Source organism: Tupaia chinensis, unplaced genomic scaffold, assembly GCF_000334495.1.
Source record: "Tupaia chinensis unplaced genomic scaffold, TupChi_1.0 Scaffold000076_1, whole genome shotgun sequence".
NCBI classification, from domain to species: domain Eukaryota; kingdom Metazoa; phylum Chordata; class Mammalia; order Scandentia; family Tupaiidae; genus Tupaia; species Tupaia belangeri.
In genome coordinates, this window is record NW_006159536.1 from 1,671,909 (window position 1) to 1,699,906 (window position 27,998).

Genomic DNA, 27,998 nt, shown 5'->3' on the forward strand with positions numbered 1-27,998 from the left:
AGAATTTATAAAGGCAGTATATGAGCATGTACCGACCCGTAACCCCTTCGAGGCACAAGTTGCAACACAAGTGAAGTTGCTCTGGCTGGACGCCAGACTTCAGAGTGCGCCTGCGTCATGCCCAGGCTGCGTGGTTGCCAGGTAACCGTGACGCGGCGGTCTCTACCTCTGAGACCATGGCTAAATTCGTGATCGCGGGTGAGTAGAGTGATCCCCGCTTACGCCCGCACGTCGCTCCAAACGCCTCCCGTGGCCTCTTAACAATTATCCTAACTGACTTCTATTCTAGCAAACCTAGCTTCTTTCGCATTCTTATGTATTTATTCAAAGATATCTATTGAACAGTGACCGTGTGCCAAGCAAGGCTGAACACGGGGGATACAGTGAGGGACAGTATATCCCTGCATTCGAGGTGCTTTCAGTGTCATGGGGTATAGAACCATGGAAACAAGTCCTTTTTAATTACAAGTACTTAATGCAGTGAGGGAAATTTGCACAGGCCTCTGGGAGCACAGACCCCAAATCTGAGCGTGATGGATGCAGAGCGGTAGATACAAGGAACTAGCAAGGGAACTGTTCCAGGAGTGAGGATGTGAAACTTTGGGATGAGGAGCCTCCTGGCCTGTTGCAGAATCTGATTATGGGGAAAGAGAGAGAATCTGGGGCGCGAACAGGTGCCACATTCTTGCACCTCGCCTGCACCAACCAAAGTTGAACTGTATCTTCAAAGCAAGAGGAGTCATTGAAAAACGTTGGGCAGGAGAGCACTCTTAATGGGTGTGTATTTTAGGAAGCCCATCTTGGCTGAAACGGAAGGGTTGAAAGTGCCAGAGTGACAGCAAAAAAACCACTGAGGAGACTTTAACTGGTAGTTTATTGTACCTGCCTTCTCCCCTTCTCAGTAAGTTTCCTAAGAGTAGCCTGCTCTTCTATTCAATCTGACTTCTACAAGAAGACTTCAAAAAGGTTGTTGGGGGACCAGCAGTTAGTGTAATGGCTAAGTCGCTGGACTCCCGGGCCATAGTCGATAACGGCTAGAGTCCCGGACCGGGTGGCTTAAACTCACGCCGGGCGCGTGTGAATGCGTGCCCCAAGATCCCGAGAGGAGAATGGAGGAGAAGGGATTGCAACGTGGCCATCCCCCCTGGGGGGTGATTTCTCACTTTCTATCTCTCTGTCTCTCTCTGTCTGGCGAGTGCACATGCCCTATAGAAAAAACCTCTCAAAAAAAAAAAGGGTGTTGGGAAAAAAAAATTAAAATATGAATTTATTTTGGTACAAAAAAAATTTTTTTGGAGAAGTTTTTGCGCGTGCACTCGCCAGACAGAGAGACAGAAAGCAAAAAATCACCCTCCAGGAGGGACGCCAACGCCGCAATCCCTTCTCTTGGGCACACACGCCTGGCATGAGTATAAGCCACCGGGTCCGGGACTTGAACTGTAGTCGGCTACGTGGGAGTCCAGCGATATAGCCATTACGTTAACTGCTGGTCCCGGTACAAAATTGTTTTGAAATCATTATGTAGTTTTTCCATAATATATGTTTTTTCCTGAACTTTTTGAAGTCCTCTCCTATTTCTGTCTCCTTACAGAAACTGCCCACACCAAAGTCACCCAGTCCCATCTGCTTTAACTTCCTGTGGGTTGATGGCTACAAAAATGTGTGTCTGAAGCCCTTACATGGCACCTGCACCTCAGACTTACATGACCACCTGCTGGTCATATCTACTTAGATATACCACAGATACTTCACACAGCTCTTGTCAAAAGTTACTCTCCTCTTCCATCATTTCTCTTCAGTAAGGTCAGGATCATCCACCCGGGCCAAAAAATAGAAGTTATCCCAGACTCCTCTCTTTACTCTCACAACTCTGCCATACATACATATCAAACCCAAAAGAGATTTTACCGTCACTCCCCACTTCACACTTTACCTGTTGGTGGATACTTCTGAGCAGGTTACTGTTAGTAGTTCATGCTGTATTAGTAGTAGTTAGCTTCCTCCTAGAGGAAGTAAGGCCTCACATCATACTGGAAGAGAATATTCCATAGTTTTTGTTTTTCCATTCTACATTTTAGGGAAATAAAATAATTTAATAATTCTTTTAAGAATTTTTTTTTTGGAGAGATTTTCACTATAGGGCGAGTGCACTCACCAGACAGAGAGAGACATAGAGACAGAAAGCGAGAAATCACCCCCCAGGGGGGATGGTCACGCCACAATCCCTTCTCCTCCATTCTCCTCTCGGGATCTTGGGCACGCACGCACACGCGCCCGGCGTGAGTTTTAAGCCACTGGGTCCGGGACGCGAACCGCGGTCAACTACGTGAGAGTCCAGCGACATCGCCATTATGCTAACTGCTGGTTCCCTCTTTTAAGAATTTTTTAGAGTCTGTAAGGATTTACTTAAGATTCTGACTTTCTTTGAAATTTATTTTATTTTGATCGACATAAAAAAATCAGAAGTTTACATTGTGGTAGTTTGTGCTATAACCCTAGGTTATAAGAGTGTATCATAATTATGATTAATTCTATAATTATATGACAGATTCAAAACTACATGATAAAGTTTTTGTGGCAAAAAAATTCCTAATTTAAATTTTTTTAGGTAGGGGAGATTGTCCATATTACGCGAAAGCAGAACTTCTGGCAGACTACTTGCAAAAGAATCTTCCTGATTTTCGGATACATAAAATTACACAACATCCTGATGTTTGGGAGGTAAGGTTTACAGATTGCTAAACACAAACATGTACAAAAATGTGTTTTCATTTGAGTTTTACCTAGTGTATTAGATTGGCTTCCATTAATGAATGTTTATGTACTACTAAAGTTTGAATACAAGTAAAATGTATTTCTATTTATACCTCAAAAAGATTATTTATATATTTTTCCTAGTACCTAGTAGAACAAATGAGACCCTAACCAATAAAGAGAATAAATTATCGCCCAGCAGTTAGCGTAATGGCTATGTCGCTGGACTCCCATGTAGTCGATTGTGGTTCGAGTTCCAGACCCAGTGGTTTAAACTCATGCCGGGCGCGTGTGCATGCGTGCCCCAGATCCTGAGAGGAGAATGGAGGAGAAGGGATTGTGGCGTGGCCATCCTCCGTGGGGGGTGATTTCTCGCTTTCTGTCTCTCTGTCTCTCTCTGTCTGTCTGGCAAGTGCACATGCCCTATAGCAAAAAAAAAAAAAAAAAAAAAAAAGAATAAATTTGACTGCCCAGCCTCCAGAATCCAGAGAGCTTGTATTGCACTCGTTAACTTTCCATTCTTCTTCACAGTGATTTCTAGTAACAAAAGGAAATTGTTTGTCTTTTTTTTTTTTAATTTTTAACAATATTCTTTTTTGGGATTTTATTTCCCCCAGAAGTAGATTTCAGTACAGGGTCTTTACCAGGAATTAGTCTTGGGTACAATATCTTGAGAAGGAATGAGGGCGGTAGGATTGGGCAAAGGAGAATTTGAACTGGGATACAGTGCAAGCAAAGGGTGCAGCAATCCTACAGGAAACTCTGAAGCTGGGATGGCCTTTCAGAGATAGCCCAAAATAGGGCACAGGTGCTGAGCTTTTGTACTGCCACATCAATCCCACATCAGTCAGTCATTGAATACAGGCTGCCCCAGTGAAGGGACTTCACTTCAGGCAAGGTGATTCCCTTTGGCTGAAATCAGTTCCTGGAGAGAGACCCAGTCCTGAGCCATCAACAGCCAGTCTGTCTACCTAGTGGCTAAGGGAATGCGTGCCTCAGTTATGAAGGAAGAGTCTGGGTTATACAGAACAGCATCTGCACAGCCCACGCATTGCACCTTGTGATCCACACACTCTCTATATAATCAGCTCACACCATCTGAGAGGAGTTCCTCTGGGATACTGGTTGGATCTTTCCTTACAAGAGGAAGGTTAGTTAAATGAACTACAGTCTCTAGGGCATATAGTTTGAGGCAAAACTGACACTCATCCCCTCTCTTGTCTACTTTCCATCATAGATTTCCCTCACTTCTTCTGTGTAGGTAACACATTAGGTGTGATGGGACGAGATCTGCATCCTTATGGGATCGGAGCCTTGGTCTCTCTCCCCTTTTCAAGATGTGACTGTTGCACTTGTCCATTCACTGTCAAAATTGAGTGGAGAACTCCCAAAAGTTCCCCAGTGGAGAGCCTAGATACTAAATATTCTGTCCTGATCACATTGAGTAATAATAGCCCTACACACTACTGATCATCAGTTTCCCCTTGCTGGGTAGTAATTTCATTCCCTTCCTGCTGGTCTCTTGCCACAGGAGCTCAAATGACCAAGTGGTAACCATGGCTTAAAGTTTAATGTGACTCTTCTTGTGTTTCCTGGTACAAAGCACTGCTTTGGGATGTAGAACCTCCCAACCCATAGAGTCTACATTAATGGGGTTTCATAGAAGCACAGATTCCCCAAATAGGTCATCAAGAGTGATAGTAAACATGATCACTCTTAATTTCAATCCTTGGTTCCCAGATTCATGTATTATACCTATTGGGGCAAAAAAAAAAAAGTGTTGATTTATGGAATATATTGCATAGTGAGAAAAGTGCCCCATCCTTGAAAGGTATCAGTCTTTAGTAGGCTATGCTATCCTTCTCTCAGACTGGGTGATTTAATGTATGATAAGGTTAGTGGATCTCATGGTTATGTGCCCACTTTTACTCCAAAGTGGGCCCCTCAGTTCAAAGTTATGCAGGATCTTATGATGGTGGGTTAAACATTTTTTAAACTCTTGAACAGGGGTGTAAGCCAAAGCCCTACCAGCAGAAAGACAATTATTTACTCAAAATATAGGTTGATTTAAATCAAGAGGAAATATTGCCCTTTTAGACTAGAAAGAGTCCAGTGAGATCAACTTGCCAGCAGGAGGGTGGTTGGTGACTTTGAGAGATAATGCCATTATTGGGGGGGTCAGCTCTGATCCCTGTTGCTGGTGTATTGAACATTTTGTAGTAGCAATAACTACATAAGTTTTGGGGAGTGGGATCCCATTCCCCTGGGCTGTGGCATAACTATTACCCCTTTCTCAAGTCCACTGTGCCTTCAACTAAGTTATCTCATATATTGGCATGTATGTATCTCATATACTGGGATCTATTCTTTCACAGTAGATATTCTCTGGTGGGCACTGCCCCCTGGCCTCCATTATTTTGGGTTTTTTTTTTTTTTTTCATTCCCATTGGTAGAGACTCCAGCTCTATGTCTCTTAATAACCCTGGCCTAAAATGCTCAGCTACACTGAGCTTCTCAGTGTCACTACAGGCTCTTGCCAGTGCATTCCTTACCGTTTCAGTAAGTGTATTATACTCCAGGTCCTACCAGAGAGCGTGCCTGGCTAGCAAATTTTCTAACCTTCCACAGTACTATGTTTACTAGCCTTTTGATCCCTTCTTCTACTGTCCTCCATGGCTGTTCTGGCATTTCTGCTGTATGTAATGGGAGTCATCACTTCTTCTAGGCTGTCTAGAACCAGTCTAGCAAAATGTTATCACCATTTTCTGAGGTTCTTGCCAAAATACACACTCTTGCATCGTAGAAGAGTGATTCCTATTAACAGATACACTCTTTTCCAGCTGGATGTCCCACTCTTGGTTCAGCACTCTCCACTGTATACATGCTCTCCTCGCTCAGATCTGCCAGGACATGCTCTGAGTGGTCCTTCATTGGTATAGTTCCTTTCTCACACAGGCCCAGCACTTCATTGGTCAGGCTATTCTAGTGGCTTCTCAGAAAGTTAGAATGCATTTTTACATAGAAAAACATAAGAAACATACATCATGACTTTTTGGATAATACAGTATGACTAGAGGGACCATGGTGGGATAAAGACAGAGAGATCTTTGCTATCAACAAGGGAGGATAGTTACTAAGGTTTTATTTGTAAAGGTAGCCTCATTACATATGCCTCCAATGACATGGCTTTAAGACATGCCATGTAGTTTATTGATAAGAATGGGGGCCAGCAGGTGATGTCACTACCACATGGTAGTAGACACTACCACTAGACTCCCACATGATTAACCATGGTTCAAGTTCCAGACTCGGCAGCAGCTTGAAGCTCACCCAGGGCACGTGAAGGTACATGCCCAAAATCCCAGGAGGAAAGGAGGAGAAGGGACGATGTTGTGGCCATCTCCCTGGGTGGGGGAGTAATTTCTCGCTTTTTCCTTTCACTGTCTGTCTTTGGCAAGTACACGTGCCCTTTGACAAAAACCTTAACAACAGAAAAAGAAAAGCATGGTGCTTGCCCTCTGTTTCTGTTCATTGAAAAGTCTACACAAATTAAATATTGATAATTTAAACTTTTTATGGTAACAATTAACAGAAATTCCTAGGGACCTTTTAGCTCATTAATTTCAATCTGAATTATATAAGTCACATTCACAAATTTGAAAAGCAGTTTCAAAATTTATGTGGCCCAAAGACTGGACATAGCTTATATATAAGAATAAAGGAAATATCAGATGACTTTTTTTTTTTAATTGGTCAAATTGGAACACAGGCCTCTATTTAAGCTAAGTATTTTCACTCCAGGTCTCCATAGCACAAAGGACAAGTTTTAGTACCTTTATCTGGTCAATGAACTTGAATAGCATTCTTTCTTATTTGATTAACTTGTTACTGAATTCATCACTATTTTATTTATATTTTATTTATATTTGGGTATCTGAATTGTGGTCAGATGTTGGCAGAGTGGTAGCATGGGAACATTGCCACATGGGAAGACACTGTGTTTGCACCCTGAGACTTCTCTGAACATACCCAGTACATGCAAGCCCATGATTGGACCTGGCTGGGGATGGAGGTGGATGAGGGAGAGAGGCTTTTTGGGGAGTTCTGTCTCTCTCTTTCTCTCTATCTCACTCATAGAAGAAAGAAAGAAAGAACTTTTAAAAAGATATCTAAATTGTGGGACCAGCAGTTGGCATAATGGCTATGTCACTGGACTCCCATGCAGTCAACCGCAGTTTTTGAGTCCTGGACCCGGTGACTTAAACTTATGTTGGGCATATGTGCTTGCATACCCTAGATCCTGAGCAGAGAATGGAGGAGAAAAGATTGTGGCCATCCTCCCAGGGGGGTGATTTCTTGCTTTCTTTCCCTCTGTCCAAAAAACCTCTCCAAAAATATTTTAAATAAATAAATAAATAAAATAAGATAAAAAAATCTAATTTTTTTTTTGAGAGAGATTTTTGCTATAGGGCATGTGCACTCACCAGAGACACAGAGAGAGACAGAGAAAGAGAATATAAGAAATTACCACATGGGGGGATGGCCACACTACAATCCCTTCTCTTCCACTCTCCTGCTGAGATTTTGGGCATGCATGTGCTTGGCATGAGTTTCAAGCTATTGGGCCTAGGACTTAAACTGTGGGAGTCCAGTGCCACAACCACTATGCCACCTGCTGGCCCCTCTAAATTGTATTATGTATGCATAGGTGCAAAAAAAGGGGTTGTATTTTAGTGTTTAAATTCTAAGGTATTGAATTGAATTTCAGGCAGATTTAATGGAGGATTTCTGTTGAAATATCATTTAATAGGAGTGGCTGAAAGATACCTGCGAGAAGAATAAGTGGAAGCACAAAAACTCCCCCATCATCTGGAGAGAGCTGTTGGATCGTGGAGGAAAGGGTATGCTTTTAGGAGGATATAATGAGTTCTTGGAGCATGCCCAGGTATATAAATTAAGTTGATTTCTTTGTTCAAATGTTATCATTTTCTTATTTTATTTTTTAAAATGTCCTGCTTTTTGACACATTCTCTCACCTCTCATTTTATTCTATTTAGAGTTTAAACAAAAAGTTACTATAGCCATTGTCAGCTAATGACTTATCCTCTGAAGTTGACTTTTTCTTTCCCGATATTTAGCTCTACTATGGTGTCACCTCGAGCATGACGACTGAGCTGATGATGGTAATTGCTCAGGAGAACCTGGCAGCACACATGGAAAGAGAGCTGGAGGAAGAATCCCTGAAAGATCTCATCAACCCTTTACAGGTCTGGATTGCCAGGTGGGACAGCCAAACCCCAAAATTCATAAGATTGGCTTTTCATATTTAGTATGGAAAATGAGGTGGGAGTAATTCCATGGTAGAAGAATATCTGAATCTCAGGTTTGAGATTTGAGTGCATATATACTTAGATATATAGCTGGTATAGGTAGGTGCATATGTATGTGTGTATGTGTATATACATACATATATATGTGTATATGTATGTACTTGTTTATATGTACATCCAGTACAAGCCCTTGCATGAGTTTTGATCTTATACACACACAAACAGTTAATCTAAGAGCAACTTCCTCACATGACCACTTTGACAGTTGTCCTCACTGACCATTGTTCTCTCCCTTTTCCCACTTGCTAGAGCTCTCCTTGGCTCTTCCTCATGTACTCACTCACTCTGGCCTCCACTCCTCTCACCTTGCTCCCTCTGACATTTCTCCTTCTGCTGTTTGTTCCTCATTGCTCCAGTGTAGGGCACATGTGGTCTTTGTCGTCACTTCCTCAAACTAGGCACTCCGTCTCTCTTGCTCGCTCTCCTTCCCCCTCTCCTTTCCCTTCCCCTTCTCCTTTCTCCACCCATCAAGCTATCTCTCATATCATCTTTCTCATTATACATGTACATATCCTAATATATACAGTCATTAAAAAGAGTTATTATTAACTGTTTCAGATTTAGAAAAGAATTACATATGATGTAAACATCCATGACCTTCTCAGATTTAATAGATATCACATCTTCTTTAGATATTTTTCAAAGCGTTAAAATTACAGATAGTATTGAGACCCCATTGTGCCCCTCCCCAAACTCACTATGATGACCAGAAACGCCCAGATGCATTTCCAGACTCCCCATGGGAGGTCATTATAGCCCAGAGTACAGCTTTAGAGTATCCAGACACTTGCTGAAATATGATCACAGATCCACTATACATAACCTGCCTTGATCCTAGCCATCTTTGTAAGGGTTTTTCTTTCTAAGAATGACCTTTTCCAAAAAATGCTATTAGTTTGTAGATAAGGGTATAAAATAAAAATAGCCATAATTAACGGAGTCTTATGTCTAACTTTTCAAGAGGAAATATAAACATGTAGATAGAGTACTACGATATGTTTTTTTGTTTGTTTGTTTGTTTGTTTTTTGACATTTTGCTTTCTACATTTGGGGAATTCCGTGTTATTTAAAAAAAAAAAAAACCTTATCATCAAGTACACTTTTTATTTTTTTAAGTTTTTGTTTTGTTTTGTTTTGTTTTGTTTTTGCAATAGGGCACATGTGCTTGCCAGAGAAAAACAAAGAGAGGAGAAGAGAAAGAAAACGAGAAATCACTGCCCCTCTCCCCCAGGAGGGATTGCCATGCTGCAGTCTCTTCTCCTCTTTGGATTTTGGGCACGCACGCACACATGTCTGTTGTGATTTTCAAGCTGCTGTGTCCAGGATTTGAACTACACAGTCAGCAATGTGGAATCCAGCTACCTTTTTTTTTTTTTTGGAGAGGTTTTTGCTATTGGGCGCGTGCGCTCTCCAGACAGACAGAGAGAGACATAGAAACAGAAAGCAAGAAATCACCCCCCAGAGGGAATGGTCATGCCGCAATCCCTTCTCCATTCTCCTCTCGGGATCTTGGGCATGCACACACACGCGCCCGGCTTGAGTTCTAAGCCACCAGGTCGGGGATGCGAACCGCGGTCGACTATGTGGGAGTCCAGTGACATAGCTATTACTCTAACTGTTGGTTCCCGGGATCCAGCTGCCTTAATCTCCATATTACCTGCTGGCCCAAAAGGTATAAAGTTTACATTTTTTAATTTGGGGGATTTTTCTCATATGGCTAGAGCAAGGAGTTAGTAATGAGAATTTTTTTAAATCTACTTTTGATTTCTATCCTTAAAAATGTCTATGCAGCTGGGACTGGCAGTTGGCTTAATGGCTGTGTCACTGGACTCCCATGTAGTCACCTGTGGTTTGACTTCCGGACCTGGTGGCTTAAACTCACACTGGGGGTGTATGCATAAGATCCCAGAGGAGAATGGAGAAGAAGGGATTTCGGCATGGCTATCCCCCCTGGGGAGTGATTTGTCACTTTCTGTGTCTCTCTCTTTCTGGTGAGCGCATGCTCCCTATAGCAAAAACCTCTTCAAAAAAAAGTCTATACAGTTACACAGCTGTATATGTATTGAAAATATTAAATTACCCTGGTAATGTGCAGAAATATCTAATCTATTAAAAATAAAGGCTCACAGGGACAAAGGGCCTAACGACTCCTAATCTAGTTTTGCGTTTTTACCAGCGCATCTGCGCCTGCTTGCTGCAACCTTATCCCCTTACTGACCACGGGCGAAGTGTTTGGGATGGAGACGGAAATTAGCATCACTCTGTTTGATAACAAGCAGTCGGAAGAATGGCTCCAAAGCCTTGTGTCAGAGACCGAGTACCTGGTGTCACCTGCCGTCCGCAGTGTGTCCATCTGCACCAAAGTGGAGGAGGCCTTCCGCCACGCCCAGGTCGTCATCATTCTCGATGACAGCACTGACTACGAAGTGCATACTTTAGAGGACTGCCTCCGCAGCAGGGTGCCTCTGTGCAGGCTCTACGGATACCTGATTGAGAAAAACGCTGACGATTCTGTCAGAGTTATTGTCGGAGGAAAAACTTTTGTGAACCTGAAAACCGCCTTGCTTATGAGATACGCCCCAAAGATCGCGCACAATATCATCGCAGTGGCAATGGGCGTCGAAGGGGAGGCCAAAGCTGCACTGGCAAGAAAGCTGAAGACCACGCCCTCCTGTGAGTGAGCTCCTGAGTGTGTTCTGAAACAGTATGATCTCAAAGCATCTGGGGAGGACTCTGAGTCCTCTCGATCATTCTGAATGTCAGAAATTGAATTATGAAGCAGATGCAAAGAACTTAGTGTTTGAATTCACTGCTGTGCAAGCAAATCATTTTTTACTGGAATTCTTGACTAACTGACCTGGGCCATCATTATATCAATAAACAATGTAATAAGATCTGTATTATTCAAGTACTCATTGGAAACTTAATATTCCATTATTTTTTATGACCATAGTCAATTAAGGTCATCAGTTAATATTAGGGCAGTGTCAGCAGGTGTCATGGTGGTTAAGGCACTGGATCCCACATGGCCGACTCCACAGCTGGAGTCCAAATGAGCAACTTGGAAAACACACTGTGATCATGGGTGCATGTGCCCAAAATTTGAAAAGGAGAATGGAGGAGAAGGAATTGTGGTATGCCTCTCCCCCACACCCCCACCCTGGAGAGGTTGTTTCTCCCTTTCCTTCTCTCTCTGTCTCTCTGGCAAGTGCTCGTGTATGTATGTATATATGTATGTATGTATGTATGTATGTATGTGTCAGGGCTGTGTTAAAGTAGCTGTGCTCCACTTCTCACCTGTGCAACCTTGAGCAATCATTTAACCTCAGTGTGCCTCAGTTTCCTCATCTGTAAAATGAGGAGGTTAACAGCACCTATCTCCTAAATTGGTATGTGGATTTAATAAGGTAATATTTGTACACATCTTAGGAAAGTGCCCAGCATTCGGTACACATTTGCAAGGGTATAAAATTTATCAGTAGGATCGTGATATCTGAACCATTTCCATTCCTATTGCTCTTTGAACTGGTACATTTCATAATGATGCAAAAATGAGACTGGATTAGAAAATGGATTGTATGTAGGAAGTGAGTTTACATCTGACATATATTAGCTGTGTGTACCCTTAAATGGAGCAGGTGCAACACCTACTGAGAATGGAATGAGGTACAAGGCATTCTCTCAAGCAAAATGGGGAAGACAATGAAATGTGAGCCTGGAATGGTCCACATCTTGGCAGTCAAGGACTTCAGTGAGTCCCTGACATAGCCAAAGCAGTATTATCCATTTCTTTACAATGAAGCCCTAGAAGTCCGAACTTCTGCTATCCTTGCATATGTAGCTTTAGTGTCTTATGCTCAGGGTCAGAGTAAAATTCAGCCAAATTGATGCCGAAATGATTCAATAGAATATGAACAATTTTTCCTAAAAAAAAAAAAAAAAAAAAAAAAAAAAAAAACCTCTGTCATCAACCCTACAGTTGCCTCTATAGATAATGAAGTGTTAAGAGCAGTCAGTGACACAAAATTTAAACAAGGTTTGTGTGGAAAGAAACAGACAAGGGACTTTCCAGTGAACCGCTGCTCTCTAAAGGGTCTGCTTGATGCCATGAGCTCTGAAATTTCTTTCTTCCTTCCTTCCTTTCTTTCTTTCTTTCTTTTTTTAGGAGAGATTTTTGCTGTAAGTATAGGGCACATGTGCTCACCAGAAAGAGAGACACAGAAAGCAGAAATCATCCCTCGGGGGGATGGCCACAACACAATCCCTTCTCCTCCATTCTCCTCTCAGGATCTTGGGCACACATGTGCATGCACCTGGTGCAAGTTTTAAGCTGCCAGGTCAGGAACTTGAACCATGGTCAACTATGTGGGAGTCCAGCAATGTAACCATTATACCACCTGCAGATCCCATCCATGAACTCTGTTCTACTCAAAGCCAATAAACAGAGAAACAGAGAAAGGAAAATGGAGGAAAGTTGAGGAAAGGATAGAGAAACATTAGAAGGACAGTGGCAAAGTACAATCATCGGTGAGGCAGCAAGAAAGAAAACCAGCAACCCCAAATGCAGAGCTGACCAAAATGGTATGAAGGAGAAAATGCAGCAAAGCTATTAGTCAGGGATCATTCTAGATGAGGCTAGCAAACCACAGAATGTAAGTCATAACTATTTGTTAACTAAAATGTTCCCCAGGATCCTCTACTTACAACACTCATTTTGCAGTGGGTGAAATCCATGCAGTGTTAAGTGATTTGCCGAGGATTCTATTCCAGTCTAGAATCAAGGACTCCTCAAAAGTCAAAATAGATAAAAAGATTTCCCTCCCTCAACCTCTCATAGTCTTTCTCATAACACCCCGTCTCCCTCCCAATGGCTAGCAGAGTAAAAGTTGGGGCCAGCACCAGCGATACAATTTTGCAATAGCAATATCTTCCAGGGACATTTTATTAGTCCTTGAATTTAGTCATATACCTATACCATTCATAGAGCACTATTTGGGATAATAATGCTTAACCCAGCCACCTGCAGTGGCACAGCTGTAATGCAAAGCTCTGTGATGCTGAAGCCCTATGCAAAGGTCCTAGGATTACATCCTGAGGTCTCCCTGTTCATGCTGGGTGCACCCACATGCTTGCAATCCCGACTGAGATTGGGGTTGGGTCACAAAATGATGGCCTGTTTGGAATGTCTCTCTTTAAATAAACAAACAAACAAAAATAATGCAAGGGGACCAGCCGATGACATAATAGTTATGTCTCTGGACTTCCACATAGATGACCGCAGTTTGAGTCCTGGACCCCAGTAGCTTAAAACTCACACCAGGTGAGCATGCATGCATGCCCAAACATCCCAAGAGGAGACTAGAGGAGAAGGGATTGTGGTGTGGTCATCCACCCTGAGGGGTGATTTCTTGCTTTCTGTCCCTCTGTCTCTCGGTCTCTCCAATGAGCACACACACCTTATAGTAAAAATTTCTCTCTAAATAAATAAATAATAATTAAAAAACATGCAAGCCTCAATGTGATCCACACTTTTTGAATAGTTTTTGGGAGCATAAATTTAGATTCCTTTTATAGCAAAACAAAACAAAACCAAAAAACCCTAAAACACGCAAAAAGGAAACACAAAATAGGCTTCAGTAATTTTTTATATTAATGTGCATTTTATTTATTTTTATTTCTTTTTCTTCATAGGTATCAAAGATGTGATAATTTGGGGTAATATCAGTGGCAATAACTATATAGATCTGAGAAAAGCAAGGGTTTACAGATACGAGAGTGCCATCTGGGGGCCTCATAATTATTCACGCCCTGTGTTAAGCTTGATTTTTGATAGGTAAGTTATATTTTTAAGTATTTCAGCCATGTTAACTAACTGTATACTAGTTAGTCTTTTAAATCATGTTTTAAGTCTTTGTACAGAAATAACTTGCACTGCTTACATTCATATGTGTCTATACTCTCTACTGAAGAAAAAAAAATTCAACAAAATATCAACTCATCTATCCCTACCCCAGGCTTTTGAAATTATGAACGTTATGAATCCCCACCAGGGATGACCTGGTGGTTAAGGGAGGAGCTGGATCCCATGTAGCTGAGCGAATGGTTCAAGTCCCAGACCTGGTGGCTTGAGAAACAGACATGTAGATGTGCATGAGTGCATGCCCCCCAAACCTAGAAAGGACTGAGAAATGGAGGATAAGGGATTGCAGCTTGACTTCTCCCATGGGGCATGCTTTCTCTCTTTCTCTCTGGTGATCACAAGCGCCCTCTGGTAAATAAAAGAAAAAAGAAATTATAAATATTTACGTTTCAGACTCTTTTTTTCCTTTCATTGAGAATTTTTTTGCTATAGGGAACATGTGCTCACGTGAGAGACAGACAGAAAGTAAGAAATCACCTCCCGGGTGGATGGCCACACCACAATCCCTCTTCCTCCATCTTCCTCTCGCAGTTTTGGGCATGCATGCATAAGCACCTGGCATAAGTTCCAAGCCAGGAAGTTTCAGGGTCTGGAACTCAAACTATGGTCAACCATGTGGGAATTCAGCAATGCAACCATGTATGGAGAACTTTACTTTGCCCAGTCCATGGTGGGGGTACTGTCCTAAGAGGTGCTCAAACAATGGTAAGAAGCATAGTCCTCGGACCAACCACCTAGGCTGGAATTCCCACTTAGCCACTTACTAGCCGTGTGGGCTTAGAGAGGTTACTTAATCATTCTGTGCCTCAGGTTTTCATGTGCAAAGGGAAAATGGTAACATAATATGGGTTTTTAGAGCTATTGGGAGGATGAAATGGATTGATATAAGTAAAGCACTTAGAGCAGGCCTGCCACACTGCACACTAGCATTATGGTGAGGAAGAAGAGGAGAAACAGGCAGGTGGACCTTTGAAGAACTTCCCTAAACTTTGCAGAACTTCCCCAGTTGTAGCATTTCTTTTCTATTGCCCTTGCTTTCTTTCCCTTTCTCAGAACATAGGAAGTTCACCTCTGCCTGAAAGTTCATCTATGCCTAGTTCATCTAACCCTAGGAGTCCTGGCTTCACCCTCCTGGAGCCTGATTCCTCTGCATTTGCTGCCTGAGCAGAGTCAGGGTTGCATGAAGCTGTGACCTGCTGGGTTGCAGGGGCAGCCCTCTAATACCTAGTCCAGCTGGACTATTCCCTAAGTTAGACCTCAGACCATAAAAATAAAATTATTTTCCTAATTGTCAATCTGAATAATTCAATGCCTTATGAAATTACTTCATTTTAAGTAAGGGGTACCACTACGTCCAGGGTAACATCTACAGAGAATAAAATTTTTGTAGTGAAAGTAGTTGTTCCTGTGATCTTTGACCACTTTTCTGGATGACGTATTTATATTGTCAACTTTTTAGTTTGAAATTTTAGGCCTCCTTTGGGCTATATTTTATGTTTTTCAATTGACTTTTTATGGAGATTGAAGACACTTGATAAAGGGCACATGATATCAGATTTCTTTGTTGATTATGAATATGGTGCCTTGTAGTTGAATCCATTGACCCGAGAAACATTTTTTTCTATTTCTGTTTGTTTTCCCATCATAAGATTGTTTCTTTCTCTCCTTTCAGTGAGTGGTTAAAAAAAGAATTTGTGGAAACTCTTAAAAAATTGACTGAAACAGGAAAACAATTTGGAGGCATTTTAGCTGCTCACAGTATAGCCACTACGTTGAAATACTGGTACCACGGCTCACCGCCTGGGGAGATTGTATCTTTAGGAGTAATGAGCGAAGGTAATTTTGGGCTTTTCATACTTGGTAATATTTAAAAACCTCCATGTATGCCTTGTGCTTCTAGTTCTGTGTCCTCCTCCTTTTAAGCTCTTAACATGATCTATAAGCTGTCTGGACTTTTGCAGTTCCATGATCACTCATTTATTCATTCAGAAATCCAACGATATTTTGTATGAATGCCCTGGAAGCACACAAAGAAAGAATATCTAGCCTTTACCCTCAGGAAACCTATAGTAGTATAAAGGAGAATCAATTACACAAACAAAATAGTCTAGTTAAGTTTTTTCTCACTTTATCCAGCCAAGAAAGGGCAAGCAAGGTGGATTCTAGGCAGAGAGCAAAAAGAATCTCAACAGGCTTCAAATAGGAGATGACTTCCAGGAAGCCTTTAAGTTTGAATAGTGCCAACCTGAAAGACTAATATGGGAAACACACTGTCACGGGGAGCCACAGGCATAAAGACACAGAGGCAAGATGCAGAGGGGCACAACAGGACCCAGATCTTAGGGGACTAGAACAAGAAATGAGGGAAGGTTGTTCCTCATCTGCTAATGTTGTATATTAAATTTTACAGCCTTAATGTTTTAATCTGCTAAAAACTCTCTAGAAGACCTACGTTTCTGCAAAACAGAATAGAGAGTAGCCGATGTACTGTCCTCGAAGGTTCCATCCAAGGCACCTCTTCCCTTTGTGCTTTACTCTCTCTCTCTTAGCAGGCTGATTCACTTCCACAACTTCAGGTGGGCCTCTGCTGAGCCCTAGCCTGGGAAACATTGCTACCCAGATGTCACGCATCAGTTCAGGCCAACATACATCAAGTGGAACTCACTGTCCTTCTCAGTGTGATCCTCCTCTTTCACTGCTGTCTTTGTAGAACAGCCATCTTCCTGTTGTTCCAGTGCCGTGCAAGGAAAGCGCCCCAAATCTCCTAATTCAGAATTAACCTGCCTCTCCTCTATATTCACGTAGTGTTTTGTTCCTCTCTCTGACAGCATGCTGTATTTGCCCCCTTTTTAACAGTGTGGCTCCTTGCAGAGTCCCCTTCATTAGACTGTGTGCCCACTAAGGCTTTGTCTGGTCTCTACATGCACCTTCCTGGAGCAGCTTTTTATATGGTAGACGGAGGCCCAGTGAGCCTTTTCAGGTTAAGGTACAGGAACATTGCCATAGTGCAAATTCAAACATTGGGTTGTCAGAAAAGGCATGCTGTATAGTCGTATAGTAAAGGATAGAAAAATATGTCATGACTTTTCAGACAACCCAATAGTATGTAAGCTTTTTAGGGAACAAGTATTTTAAACTCTATCTTTATTTGTATAAAATCATCTCTGTTAATCACCATAGGAATTTCATTCAAAAGTAAACAATGTAGTATTGGGGGAAGGAGAGAAGCGATCATTGTCTGTCTCCCTTAAACCATACTATCCAGGTAAATTCATATGTCATCTGCCCATAAGACTAGCTCTTCACAGGTAAGGCCAACACATAATGCACAAGGACCCAGGAAATCCTGCAAGGAAAAGTGTTATAGATCTAGGTCTCCTGACTGTCATGAACCTTTTTTTTTTCTTCTTTTTAGGTTTTTGCCATAGGGCATGTGTGCTCACTGGAGAGAGAAAGAGACAAAGAGAAAGAGGGGGAAATGAGAAATTATCCCCACAGGGGGATGGCCACACTGCAATCCCTTCTCCTCCATTTTCCTGTTGGGATTTTGGGCATGCACACACACGTGCCCAGTATGATTTTCAAGCTGTCAAGTCTAGGACTCAAGCTACAGTTAGCCACATGGGAGTCCAGTGTCTTAACCACTATACCACCTGCTGGCCCAACTGTCATCATTTTTTTATTCACAAATTTTGGGTGTCTAGAGTGTAATAGTAACTTTCTTATTTAATTGAAGCACCAAAAAGGGGTGATTTTATCTGAATGGCATGCTTAGTTAGTTAAAGAATTTTATGTATTTATTTTTAAAATTGTGCTATAAAGTATGTCTACTCACTAGAAAGAGAGAGAGAGAGAGAGAGAAAGTGAAAAAGCAACCCACCAGGTCTGGGACTCAAACCGTGGTTGGTCACATGGGAGTTCAGTCCCTCAGCCACCACACCACCTGTAGAACACAGGTAAATACTAAATTGGGAACTACAAGGAAATAACCAGCTTTCCTGCCCTGTCCCTCACTCTCTCACCACTCCATCCCACGCCACCCTCCCATTTCCATTCTTATTCGTTCATTCCCTGGTGATGGGATTGCCCTAGAATGGGAGGCAAGGTTGGGCAAATGACTTGGGCTCATGGGTTATAAAGGGAGTCAAGGAAATGCTCTGGGAGACAGATGGAAGGAATACAGATAATGTTCCTGCATTAACCCTTTCATGTGAAAGAAATACTGAAGGGAGAACTGTCAAAATTGGAATAGATGCTCATTCATTTCTTCTAGAATGTTCAGTCTATCTTGGAGAGAAAGTCAAAGAAACTCAGTTCCAACATTGTCATGAAAAGTCATGGTTATTGGAACCATGGTTACATCGCTGGACTACCATGTAGTTGACCACGGTTCAAGTTGCAGACCCAGAAGCTTAAATTCATGCCGGGCACGTGTGTGTGAGCCCAAAATCCCAAGAGGAGAATGGAGGAGAAGGGATAGCAGTGTGGCCACCCCCCACCCCCCAGGGGATGATTTCTCATTTTCTATCTTTCTATCTCTCCGTCTCGCCAGCGAGCACACCTGCCCTAAAGCAAAAATCTCTCTCTAAAAAAAAAATCATGGCTATAGGCCAGCAAATGGCATGATACGTAAGGCGCTGGACTCCCACGTGGCCAACCATGGTTCAAGTACCAGTCCTGTAGCTTATTTTCTCACCTTCCCTCTCTCTCTCTCTGTCTTTCTCTGGTGAGCGTACATGCCCTATTAGCAAATTAAATAATAATAATAATAATAATAATAATAAATGAAATAAACAATTCTTCAGGGAAAAACATGGTTACATCTGTCTTTTTCTTTCTTTCTTTTTTTGGAAGATTTTTACCATAGAGCATGTGTGCTCACCAGAGAGATAGAGACAGAGAAACAGAAAGCAAGAAATCACCCACCAGGGCAGATGGTCATGCTGTAGTCCCTTCTCCTCCATTATCCTCTCAGGATTTTGGACATGCATACTCATGCACAAGGCATGAGTCCAAAGCCTCCGGGCCTGGGACTAGAACTGGAGTCACCACATGGGAGTCCAGTGCCTTAACCACCACCCACACATCTGTCCTTTTCTACATTGCTTAATAGGAAGACTATTTTTCTGAGTTCTTTCATTTTTCTTTGCTTTTTATTTGCTCACTTTAGGCCAGTTTGGTATTCCAGAAGGGATTGTTTTTTCTATGCCTGTGAAATTCGAGAATGGAACTTGGGTGGTTCTTACAGATCTTAAAGATGTTGAAATAAGTGAACAGATAATGACTACAATAACAACTGATCTGATTCAGGTAATGTCAGAATAGATACAAGGGAACTTATTGAGATAATGACCTTGAACTGATTACTGCAGGCCAAAGCATACATTGGATTTCCATGGATTCAGTTTGCAATTTATTCCTAAAAATAATGAGGCAATAAAAATTTGAATGGGCACAGTGGTAAAATGCAATTCTCATCAAGGTGGACTCACTTTGAGGAGGTTTGGGGTTGTGTCCAGAGACCTCCCTGAATATGCTGGGCATGCTATGTCCACGATCCAGGGCTGGCTAAGAACAGGGTTGGGTCACAGTGTCAAAACCCTGTTAGAGATGTTCTCTGTCTCTCCCACTGATGGAAGAAATAAATTAAAATAAAATCCTAATTTTAAGTTTGAAGAAATCAACAGAAGAACACTATTTATTTGATTATATAAGTTCTGCTGTGTTAAAAACATTTTTTGGTTATTTAAAAAGCAAGAATCAATGCGTTTTTCTATTAAATAATTATTGTTAGGAATTATAGTCCTTAAATTCTCTGATTACAAAATTTTTCAATAGGAGAAACTTGTTGCACTTGGAGACGTGATGAATTTTCAACCCTACCAATCAGGTAACCTCTTAAATCTGATGTTTTATTGGGCTACTATTAAAAGAATATTAAAATGTTTGTTGTGGGACCAGCAGATGGAATAATGGCTATGTCGCTGGACTCCCACGTAGTCTACTGTGGGAATCCCAGACCCGGTCACTTAAAATTCACGCTGGGAGTGTGTGCATGTGTACCTAAGATCCTGAGACGAGAATGGAGGAGAAGGGATTGCCGCATTGCCTCCCCCCCACCCCAGGATGATTTCTCACTTTCTGTCTCTCTGTCTCTCTCTGTCTTTCTGGTGAGCGCATGCACCCTATAGCAAAAACCTCTCCAAGAAAAAAGATTAAAAAAATGTTTGTTGTAACTGATTCACTATTAATATAGGTAACTCTAATCTATTTTTATCATTTTTACACTAAATTATTGACAAAATAAACTGCCACATTCAGTATGTCCTTTGAAGGCTAAAGAAATTACATCTTAGAGAAATGCTATGATCTGGGATCAACAGATGGCATAATGGTTACGTCATTGGACTCCCATGTAGTTGACCATAGTTCAAGTCCCAGACCCATCAGCTTGAAACTCACATCGGGCACATAAATGTGCATGCCTGCCCAAGATCCTGAGAGGAGAATGTAGGAGATGGGATTGTGGTGTGGCCATCCCCTAGGGGATGATTTCTCACTTTCTGACTCTCTGTCTCTCCAGCGACCACACGAGCCCAATAGCAAAAATCTCTCTTAAAAAAAAAAAAAAAAGAAATGCTATGATCCTATAAATTTTGTGCATACACAGAATGGGCACCATTATATTTCAACAAAATTTGGAATTTTTCCATTATGACTGTATTTTGTATATTAAATTATTTCTAAAAAGTTATTATTTTTCTTATATTTTTGTCTTTGCTTTACTAATGCCTTAAATAGCTTCTAAGGTGATTTTGGTTATCAGTGTTGAATATGGAAATGGAAATTGAGCACAGTTTTATTATTTCATTCGCCATTTGGGAAGGAAAGAGATGAAGCAAAGAAGTTGAGGATAATTTACAGAGGTCTAGATTGGATAAACAAGAAAATACTAAATAGAAATAAAATAAAGGGGATAGGCAGGGCAACATTAAAAATATTTGATGGTACATATTCCAACCAATTAAAAATAGTTATTATCTCTCAGACTAGACAAACTGGTAAAAAAGAAAACAGGGACAAAGGATGGCCACTGGTTCAGACCAGGGAGAGTTTAGTAAGGTCACTATGGGCAATAGGCAGAAGGGCAGGGACCTACAGGGACAGAGGTGGGGGCAGAGGCTGGAGTTTGGGAATTGAGATGGTTCTGGCTAATGGTCAAGCACCAGGGATTGGCCAAACAGAACAAAGCTCAGAGGGGCAAGGAGACAAGAGGGGGCAGGCACAGACGGCTAAATAGAAGTCTGGTGGGCAGTTAGTTTTAGCTGGAATTCTTTAATTCTCAGAATTTAGAAGCCCTCTCTGTGGCCCCCCCTGCAGTTGGCAGACTAGAGCTGTAAATTCTTCCCACTAGCACAGGCTCCAATGCAGTCATCCTAAACTGGACTCCACTGACAGATAGTTCTAAATTTCCCATGTAAACTTGAAATATAGAGAGTTTTATGGAATAAAATGAGTTGGTTTATGCTGTGTTTTTATTAACGAAGGTCAAGGTATTTATTTATTCATCTGTTTATGTATTTGATTGATCTCAACTTGGTCATCTTTGAACCTTGCCCCAAAACACACTGTGCAGGGATGCCAAAATCAGAGCACTGGAAATAATCAGAGCTTTGCACCCCCACACAGCTTGGAGATCTCCACTTATTAACATCAAAGAAATGATTCCTGTATGGGGTTTGTGTAATCTCTTCAGTTAACTCAGTACTTAATTTCCTGACTTGTAGAAAGTGGCATAGCCAAACGAAGTGAAAGGAGATCCTTGCCCATCACAGATGACAATGAGGAAGAACAAACGGTGTCAGACGGTAGGTATACTCAACTGAAACCCAAGAGAGAAGAGTACATTTCAAAAAACAAACAAAAAAAAAGAATTTGCTCATCCATTTGCCACAAAATGGAAATTAAGTCATTCATCAATCCTCATCTTATACTCAAAAGTAAGATCTTATTTAAAATATGTTTAGGGCCTGCCTATAGTGTGGGAGTGAAGGCAGCTGGACCCCACATAGCTGAGAGCATTGTTGAGTCCAGACCCAGTGGCTTGAGAAACAAGTTGTACACGTGTGTGCATGCCCAAGATCCCAGGAGGAGAGAGAAATGGGGAAGCAGGACTGCAGTGTGACTACTCCCCATGGCAGGTGCTTCCTCACCTTGCCTCTCTGTCTTTCTCGGGCAAGCACACTCATTCTCTGGCAACATTTAAAAAAATAAAAAGTAGGGAACAGCAGTTGGCATAATGGCTATGTCATTGGACTGCCACGTAGTTAACTGTGGTTCGAGTCCCAGACCCAGTGGCTTAAACTCACGCTGGGCATGTGTGCATGCCTGCCCAAGGTCCCGAGAGGAAAATGAAGGAGAAGGGATTGTGGCATGGCCATTTCTTGCTTTCTGTCTCTCTGTTTCTCTGTTTTTCTAGTGAGCACACGCGCCCTATAGCAGAAAACCTCTCCAAATTTTTTTTTTAAAATAAATAAATAGAAAGTAAAATGTGTTTAAATCTTTGGAGGAGACAACTAGATATCCACTGAGCACCTTCTATTTTCTGGTTAGTATGAGAGACAGTAGAGGACACAATAAGGAAGTTTCAGCCTCAGAAACTGTTCCAGGAAACGTAAGCCCTCACAATGTAAAAAGGCAAATGTCAAAACACACAATAAATTAAAAAGTTTAGTAAAACAGTGCAAGATAAGTCAAAAGGAAGGAGTATCCATAGCAGATAAACTAAATATTCACAAAGGAAAGATCCTTGTAATGTGTGAAAGAGAAAATTTACTCATATCTTGAAATCTAGTTGGATCTTAAGATGGCTAACGATAGACAAATGGCATTTTAAAAAAAAAGTCAGAAACCATGATTACAGTCATGTGAAGTGAAAAAGTTTTAAAGATCAGCTGTATAAAATGCACATATAAATAGGTAACAACATTGTAAAATGCACATATAAATAGGTAAGAAAATTGTGTTTTATACTAAAAATTTTTGTTAAGGTAGTTTTTTTTAACCAGAAGGAAGGAAGAAAGAGAGAAAAAGGGAGGGAGGAAAGAAGGGGAAGAAGGAACAAAGGAAACCATACTAGGTACCAGAGACATAAAACTAATCAAATAGCCGCTGCCCTCAAAAATGCTGATCATTGGGAACCAGCAGTTAGCGTAATGGCTATGTCGCTGGACTCCCACGTAGTCGACCGCGGTTCGTGTCCCGGACCCAGTGGCTTAAAACTCACGCCGGGCGCGTGTGCGTGCGTGCCCAAGATCCCGAGAGGAGAATGGAGGAGAAGGGATTGCGGCGTGACCATCCCCCCTGGGGGGTGATTTCTCGCTTTCTGTCTCTATGTCTCTCTCTGTCTGTCTGGCGAGCGCACGCGCCCTATAGCAAAAACCTCTCAAAAAAAAAAAAATGCTCATCATCTAGCACGAGAAATAGCAAAGTGAAAATTATTCTACGGAGAGATGTCTTAGTCCATTCAGGCTTCTGTAATAAAACACTATAACCCGGGTGGTTTATCAACCACAGAAATTTCTCAGTTCTGAAGACTAAAAAGTTCAAGATCAAGGAATTAACAAATACGGTACCTGGTGAGGACTCATTTTCTGGTTCTTAGATGGTGCTTTCTTGCTATGTCCTCACATGGTAGACAAAGTCCAATGAACTTCCTTAGGCCTGTGTAGAAGGGCACTAATCCCATTCATGAGGGCTCTGCTCTTGTGACCTGATCACCTCCCAAAGGCCCCACCTCTTCATACCAACACATTGGGTTTTAGGTCTGAATGTATAAATTTTAGAGGGAACCTAAACATCGAACCCTAGCAAAAGGAAGTCCTATGATAGAGGGAGGCCAAGGCGATAATGAGACTGTATAGAGGTCCTATTCCTGACATAGACTGGCAGTGTTAGGAAAGGCTTTCCAAAGGAGATGACATGGGCACTAGATCGGAAAAGCTCAGTAAGAATTACTCATGTAATTTAATGAAAAGAAGTTGTGCACGCAGATAAGGAGGTTGTAAAAAGTACCCCACCAGAGGGGAAAGAACACAGACAAAGGAGGCATTTCAAATGATCAATTACACCACCTCAGTGGTATAATGTTATATCCAGAAGGCATTAGGTAGGTAGCTGGGCTATAGCAGAGGATGCAAAAAGGTTAAGTAAATCTAAAAAGATAGGTAGGGGCTATCTATTTGTCTGAATGGTTAGTGAGCAATGTGACGGATGGTGGGACAAAGCATAAACTAGACAGGATCGGGTATCATAAGCCCTGTAGAAGACTATCAGGGAGTTCAGATCACTGTCCAAGTATCATGGCAAACTCAGTCCCAGCTAGAATAGATCTGTTAAGAAATCTAGCCAGCTAGACAGTGTCTGTGAGTGTCTGAGGGTCATACCATTATTGCAGTTGGGCCGACTAATGTTAACTAATACTTAAGGAAAGGACTGAAGCACTAAGGGCTTGTGAGAGAACAGAAAACCTATGAGATGTGTCTTGAGGAAGGTGACTGGCAGCTTTCCAGGATGGAGAAAGAGAAGCTAAATTGGAGAGTGTGTATTTCCAAGACTAATTACGTGAGAACAATTTAAGTAGCTAAGTAAAATGTGTGGTTCTTAGATCTCTTACTAAATCATACTTTTATGTAGACCAAAACACTTCAGTGGGGTGATTTCAGGTTGTATGAGGGACCATTTGTTGAATGAGCATTAGCATCAAATATAACTTATTTTAGCGCTTTTCATATTGCAGAAACAATTTCCATAACCTTAGGTGGGTTGTAAAAGTATTAGTGGTTAATGAAATAAATGCACCACTAACATGTACCCCATTAAATTAGAATAAAATTTATAAGAAAAGAATAAGAGGACCAGAATTGGTTTCCAATGAACTAAAAGATAATAGAAAAAGGTAAGTACACGAGAAAAGGTTAAGTCAAAGTAGAGTAGAAAAAGGTAAGTATCATTTCCTGTAGTTTTTCGTTTGTTTGTATCGTTTATATGTACATAAGTACATAGTGAGCTAGCACGTAAGACCTACGTTTTCACTGTAAGTCATAATCAACAAAGTTTGGAAAACCCTCACTTAGAACATCTCACAAGTCATCGATTATGTTCTAAACCTAACATGTTTTATTTATTTTTGAATTCAGAAAATAAAGATAGCATGAATTCTGATCCAGTCCCAGATGAAGAAAAGGATCTAGCCACATCTGACGACGGTACGTTGGGTGGCTAATAGTTAAGGCTCATGTTGCCCAGTCTTAGAGGATGATGTTGTATTCAGAAGAACATAGCTCAGCAACTGAAGTGATTTTTAAATAGCTCAGTTTCTTTTCTTATATTTCATAAAGACTTTGACACAGGAATGAAAGTATCAACCATTTTTTAAAATATTAAAGCCACTTCATATCATACTCATCTTGGGCTCTCCCAGGAGGTTCTAATCTCAGCTCTAGCTCCCATGTCTCATCCTTCTTATCTTCCCCTTTTATTCTCAATTCTTCTTATGCAAAGTTGCTAATATGACAAGTCAGGATTCTCCTCAGAAGGTGAATGAGAGCAAGAGACTGAGAGAACCAAATTAGAATTCTCAACAGAGAAAATCTGGGAATCATTTTATATATACACATATATATGTATGTGTATGTGTGTGTGTGTGTGTGTGTGTGTGTATAGGGCCATCAGAAAAGTCATGACTATTTTTCCATGTTTTAATATGATTTTTCTGACAACCCTAAATATATATGTACATATACATATATACACACACACATACATGTATATATAAAATAAAACAATAAAAATATCATGTAAATGGTTATAAATATGAAGGGACTTCAAAAATCCTGGGAATCATTATGTGTGTGTGTGTATATAAATAATATATATTTATAAAATGAAATAATAAAAGTATAATGTGAGTGGTTGCAAATATGAAGGGATTTTAAAAAGTTTGTGGAAAGATGGAATTAATGTACAAGTTTATTTTGGTGTAAAACATTTTTTAAATCCATGCACAGCTCTTCATAATATACTCGTTCCACAAGGTTTTTGAAGATGTCTCATATTTATGGAGAAGATTGTATATTTTCTAAATCTGCCTATATAAATCATATATCAAAAAGTAATAATATGGTCTGTGTCTACTTTTACTATTTTTTTACCTAAAACACCCAGGATAGTAGGAAGCTGGTGTGCATGAGAAGTTGCTCAGTGATTTCTATTGTGTGTGGGGGGAAGGCTTCATAGTAGAGAGATGCTACCCTGGGCTGTTCAGTCGGACATTTACTTACATTGCTCGCAGGAACATGGCCAAGTCACTGTCTTGGGCTGATAATCTGTATAAAAGTAGGCAAACATTTTGCAACTTCTAAGAGAGCCGGGTATTCAGAGAAACCTCCGAGTGGAAGGAATAAGATAGAAGAAAATGTGAATAACTGCACAAATTCATATGCACTAAAGCCTGTTCTTTTCTCCACTTGTTGCAGTAGATTATTCAGATACGGTTCCTCCACCCACCTCTGATAAGTCACAGATTCAAGAACCCCTCAATGGTAGGTAGTAGATAAAAGCACAAATATTTTCTTATTCCACAAATGGAACTGGACAGTAAGGACCAAGCCTCTCCTGTGACACACCTCTTTTCAAACCCTCACCCTCCTGCATTCCAAGGGACCCAGCCTTGCTTTCCTACTCTCCTGAAATCTAGCTTCCCAATTTTATAACCAAAGTGATGGCAGTGAGACCCTAACCCTTAGAATAAAAATTTAATAAGTAAGGGCATGGACACTAATATATCTGCAAGAGCAGATTTCCTAAGTTGTCCTAATAGTCTAGGAAAACAAGGCTGATGTAGGTTTTTCTGTGGTTGACTGATTAGTCACTCAAGCTTTCACATTTTTATTTACATGTCTGATAAAATGAGTACAGTGTACAGCATGAGGGACTTTAGAATGGGACCAGCAGTTAGCGTAATGGCTATGTCGCTGGACTCCCATGTAGTCGACCGTGGTTCGAGTCCCGGACCCGGTGGCTTAAACTCACGCTGGGTGCGTGTGTGTGCATGCCCAAGATCCCGAGAGGAGAATGGAGGAGAAGGGATTGTGGCGTGACCATCCCCCCTGGGGGGTGATTTCTCGCTTTCTGTCTCTCTGTCTCTGTCTGTCTGGCGAGCGCATGTGCCCTATAGCAAAAACCTCTCCAAAAAAAGAAGAAGAGAAAAAAGAATGGGACTAACCACAGGACATTACTAGTAAGATGATGCAAGGCCAGGAGAAGAAATGGAGCTGAGAACAGAAGAGTGCTTCTACACAATTCTGAATGAGAAGCAAGGGAGGCAAGGGAGGCTGCACATGGAGATAGCTCAAGGGCAGGAACAAGGCTGGAATTAATGTTGCTATATGAAAATATTTAATATTGATCTTGTGGCCTTATTTCCCCACAGATCCCTCTCACACATGCACTCCATCAGCTATTGGATCAGTCTGAATCAGACAGGAATCCACTGACCAAAAGGAAGAGGGGAGCAAAAGGAAAGTTAATGAAAACATAAGCTGCTAGTGGGTTTTTAAAATAGTTACATCTTTTCATTCTTCTTCCTTTTACAGATTCAGAAGAAAAAACTACAGAACACATCAAAGTAGACCAAATATGAAGTTATTATACTTGGTGGTATAATGTACATAGAAAAACCCAGGAAGAACCTCTTTAGGAACAATGATTTGAAAGATTTACTTCAGGCTTAGATAATAAGTCAAGCAATTAAATACCAGTAACAACATGAAAAGACAGAGTTCCCTCATTTTATGTTGTATGTGTCTACTCATATATTAGTTTATTATTGCTTTTTCTCAGAAATAGTTTGATGTTGAGACCAGCAGATGGCA

The 27,998-nt window shown here is 41.1% G+C and overlaps 1 protein-coding gene across 2 annotated transcripts; it reads left to right on the forward strand.

Moving 5' to 3' along the window:
* Positions 1 to 105: 105 nt before the first annotated feature.
* MDH1B (malate dehydrogenase 1B) lies at positions 106 to 27,998 on the forward strand. Of its 2 annotated transcripts, none has more exons than XM_006142450.2 (13): positions 106 to 198; positions 2,609 to 2,721; positions 7,565 to 7,699; positions 7,893 to 8,035; positions 10,321 to 10,817; positions 13,836 to 13,977; positions 15,737 to 15,900; positions 19,235 to 19,374; positions 19,903 to 19,954; positions 21,852 to 21,932; positions 25,263 to 25,331; positions 26,601 to 26,666; positions 27,720 to 27,998. In XM_006142450.2, the coding sequence occupies exons 1-13, from the start codon at positions 177 to 179 to the stop codon at positions 27,764 to 27,766; spliced, it is 1,671 nt and encodes a 556-aa protein (XP_006142512.1). In that variant the 5' UTR covers positions 106 to 176; the 3' UTR covers positions 27,767 to 27,998. The 2 variants fall into 2 exon arrangements, with proteins under 2 accessions (XP_006142512.1, XP_006142513.1); XM_006142451.2 differs by having other exon boundaries at positions 26,604 to 26,666.

Bases quoted from the DNA above. Each gene is read 5' to 3' on its own strand.
- MDH1B (XM_006142450.2), top strand. From the start codon at position 177: ATGGCTAAATTCGTGATCGCGG. The intron at 7,700-7,892 runs GTATATAAATTA...CCCGATATTTAG, and splicing joins AGTTCTTGGAGCATGCCCAG to CTCTACTATGGTGTCACCTC. The intron at 8,036-10,320 runs GTGGGACAGCCA...CGTTTTTACCAG, and splicing joins TTACAGGTCTGGATTGCCAG to CGCATCTGCGCCTGCTTGCT.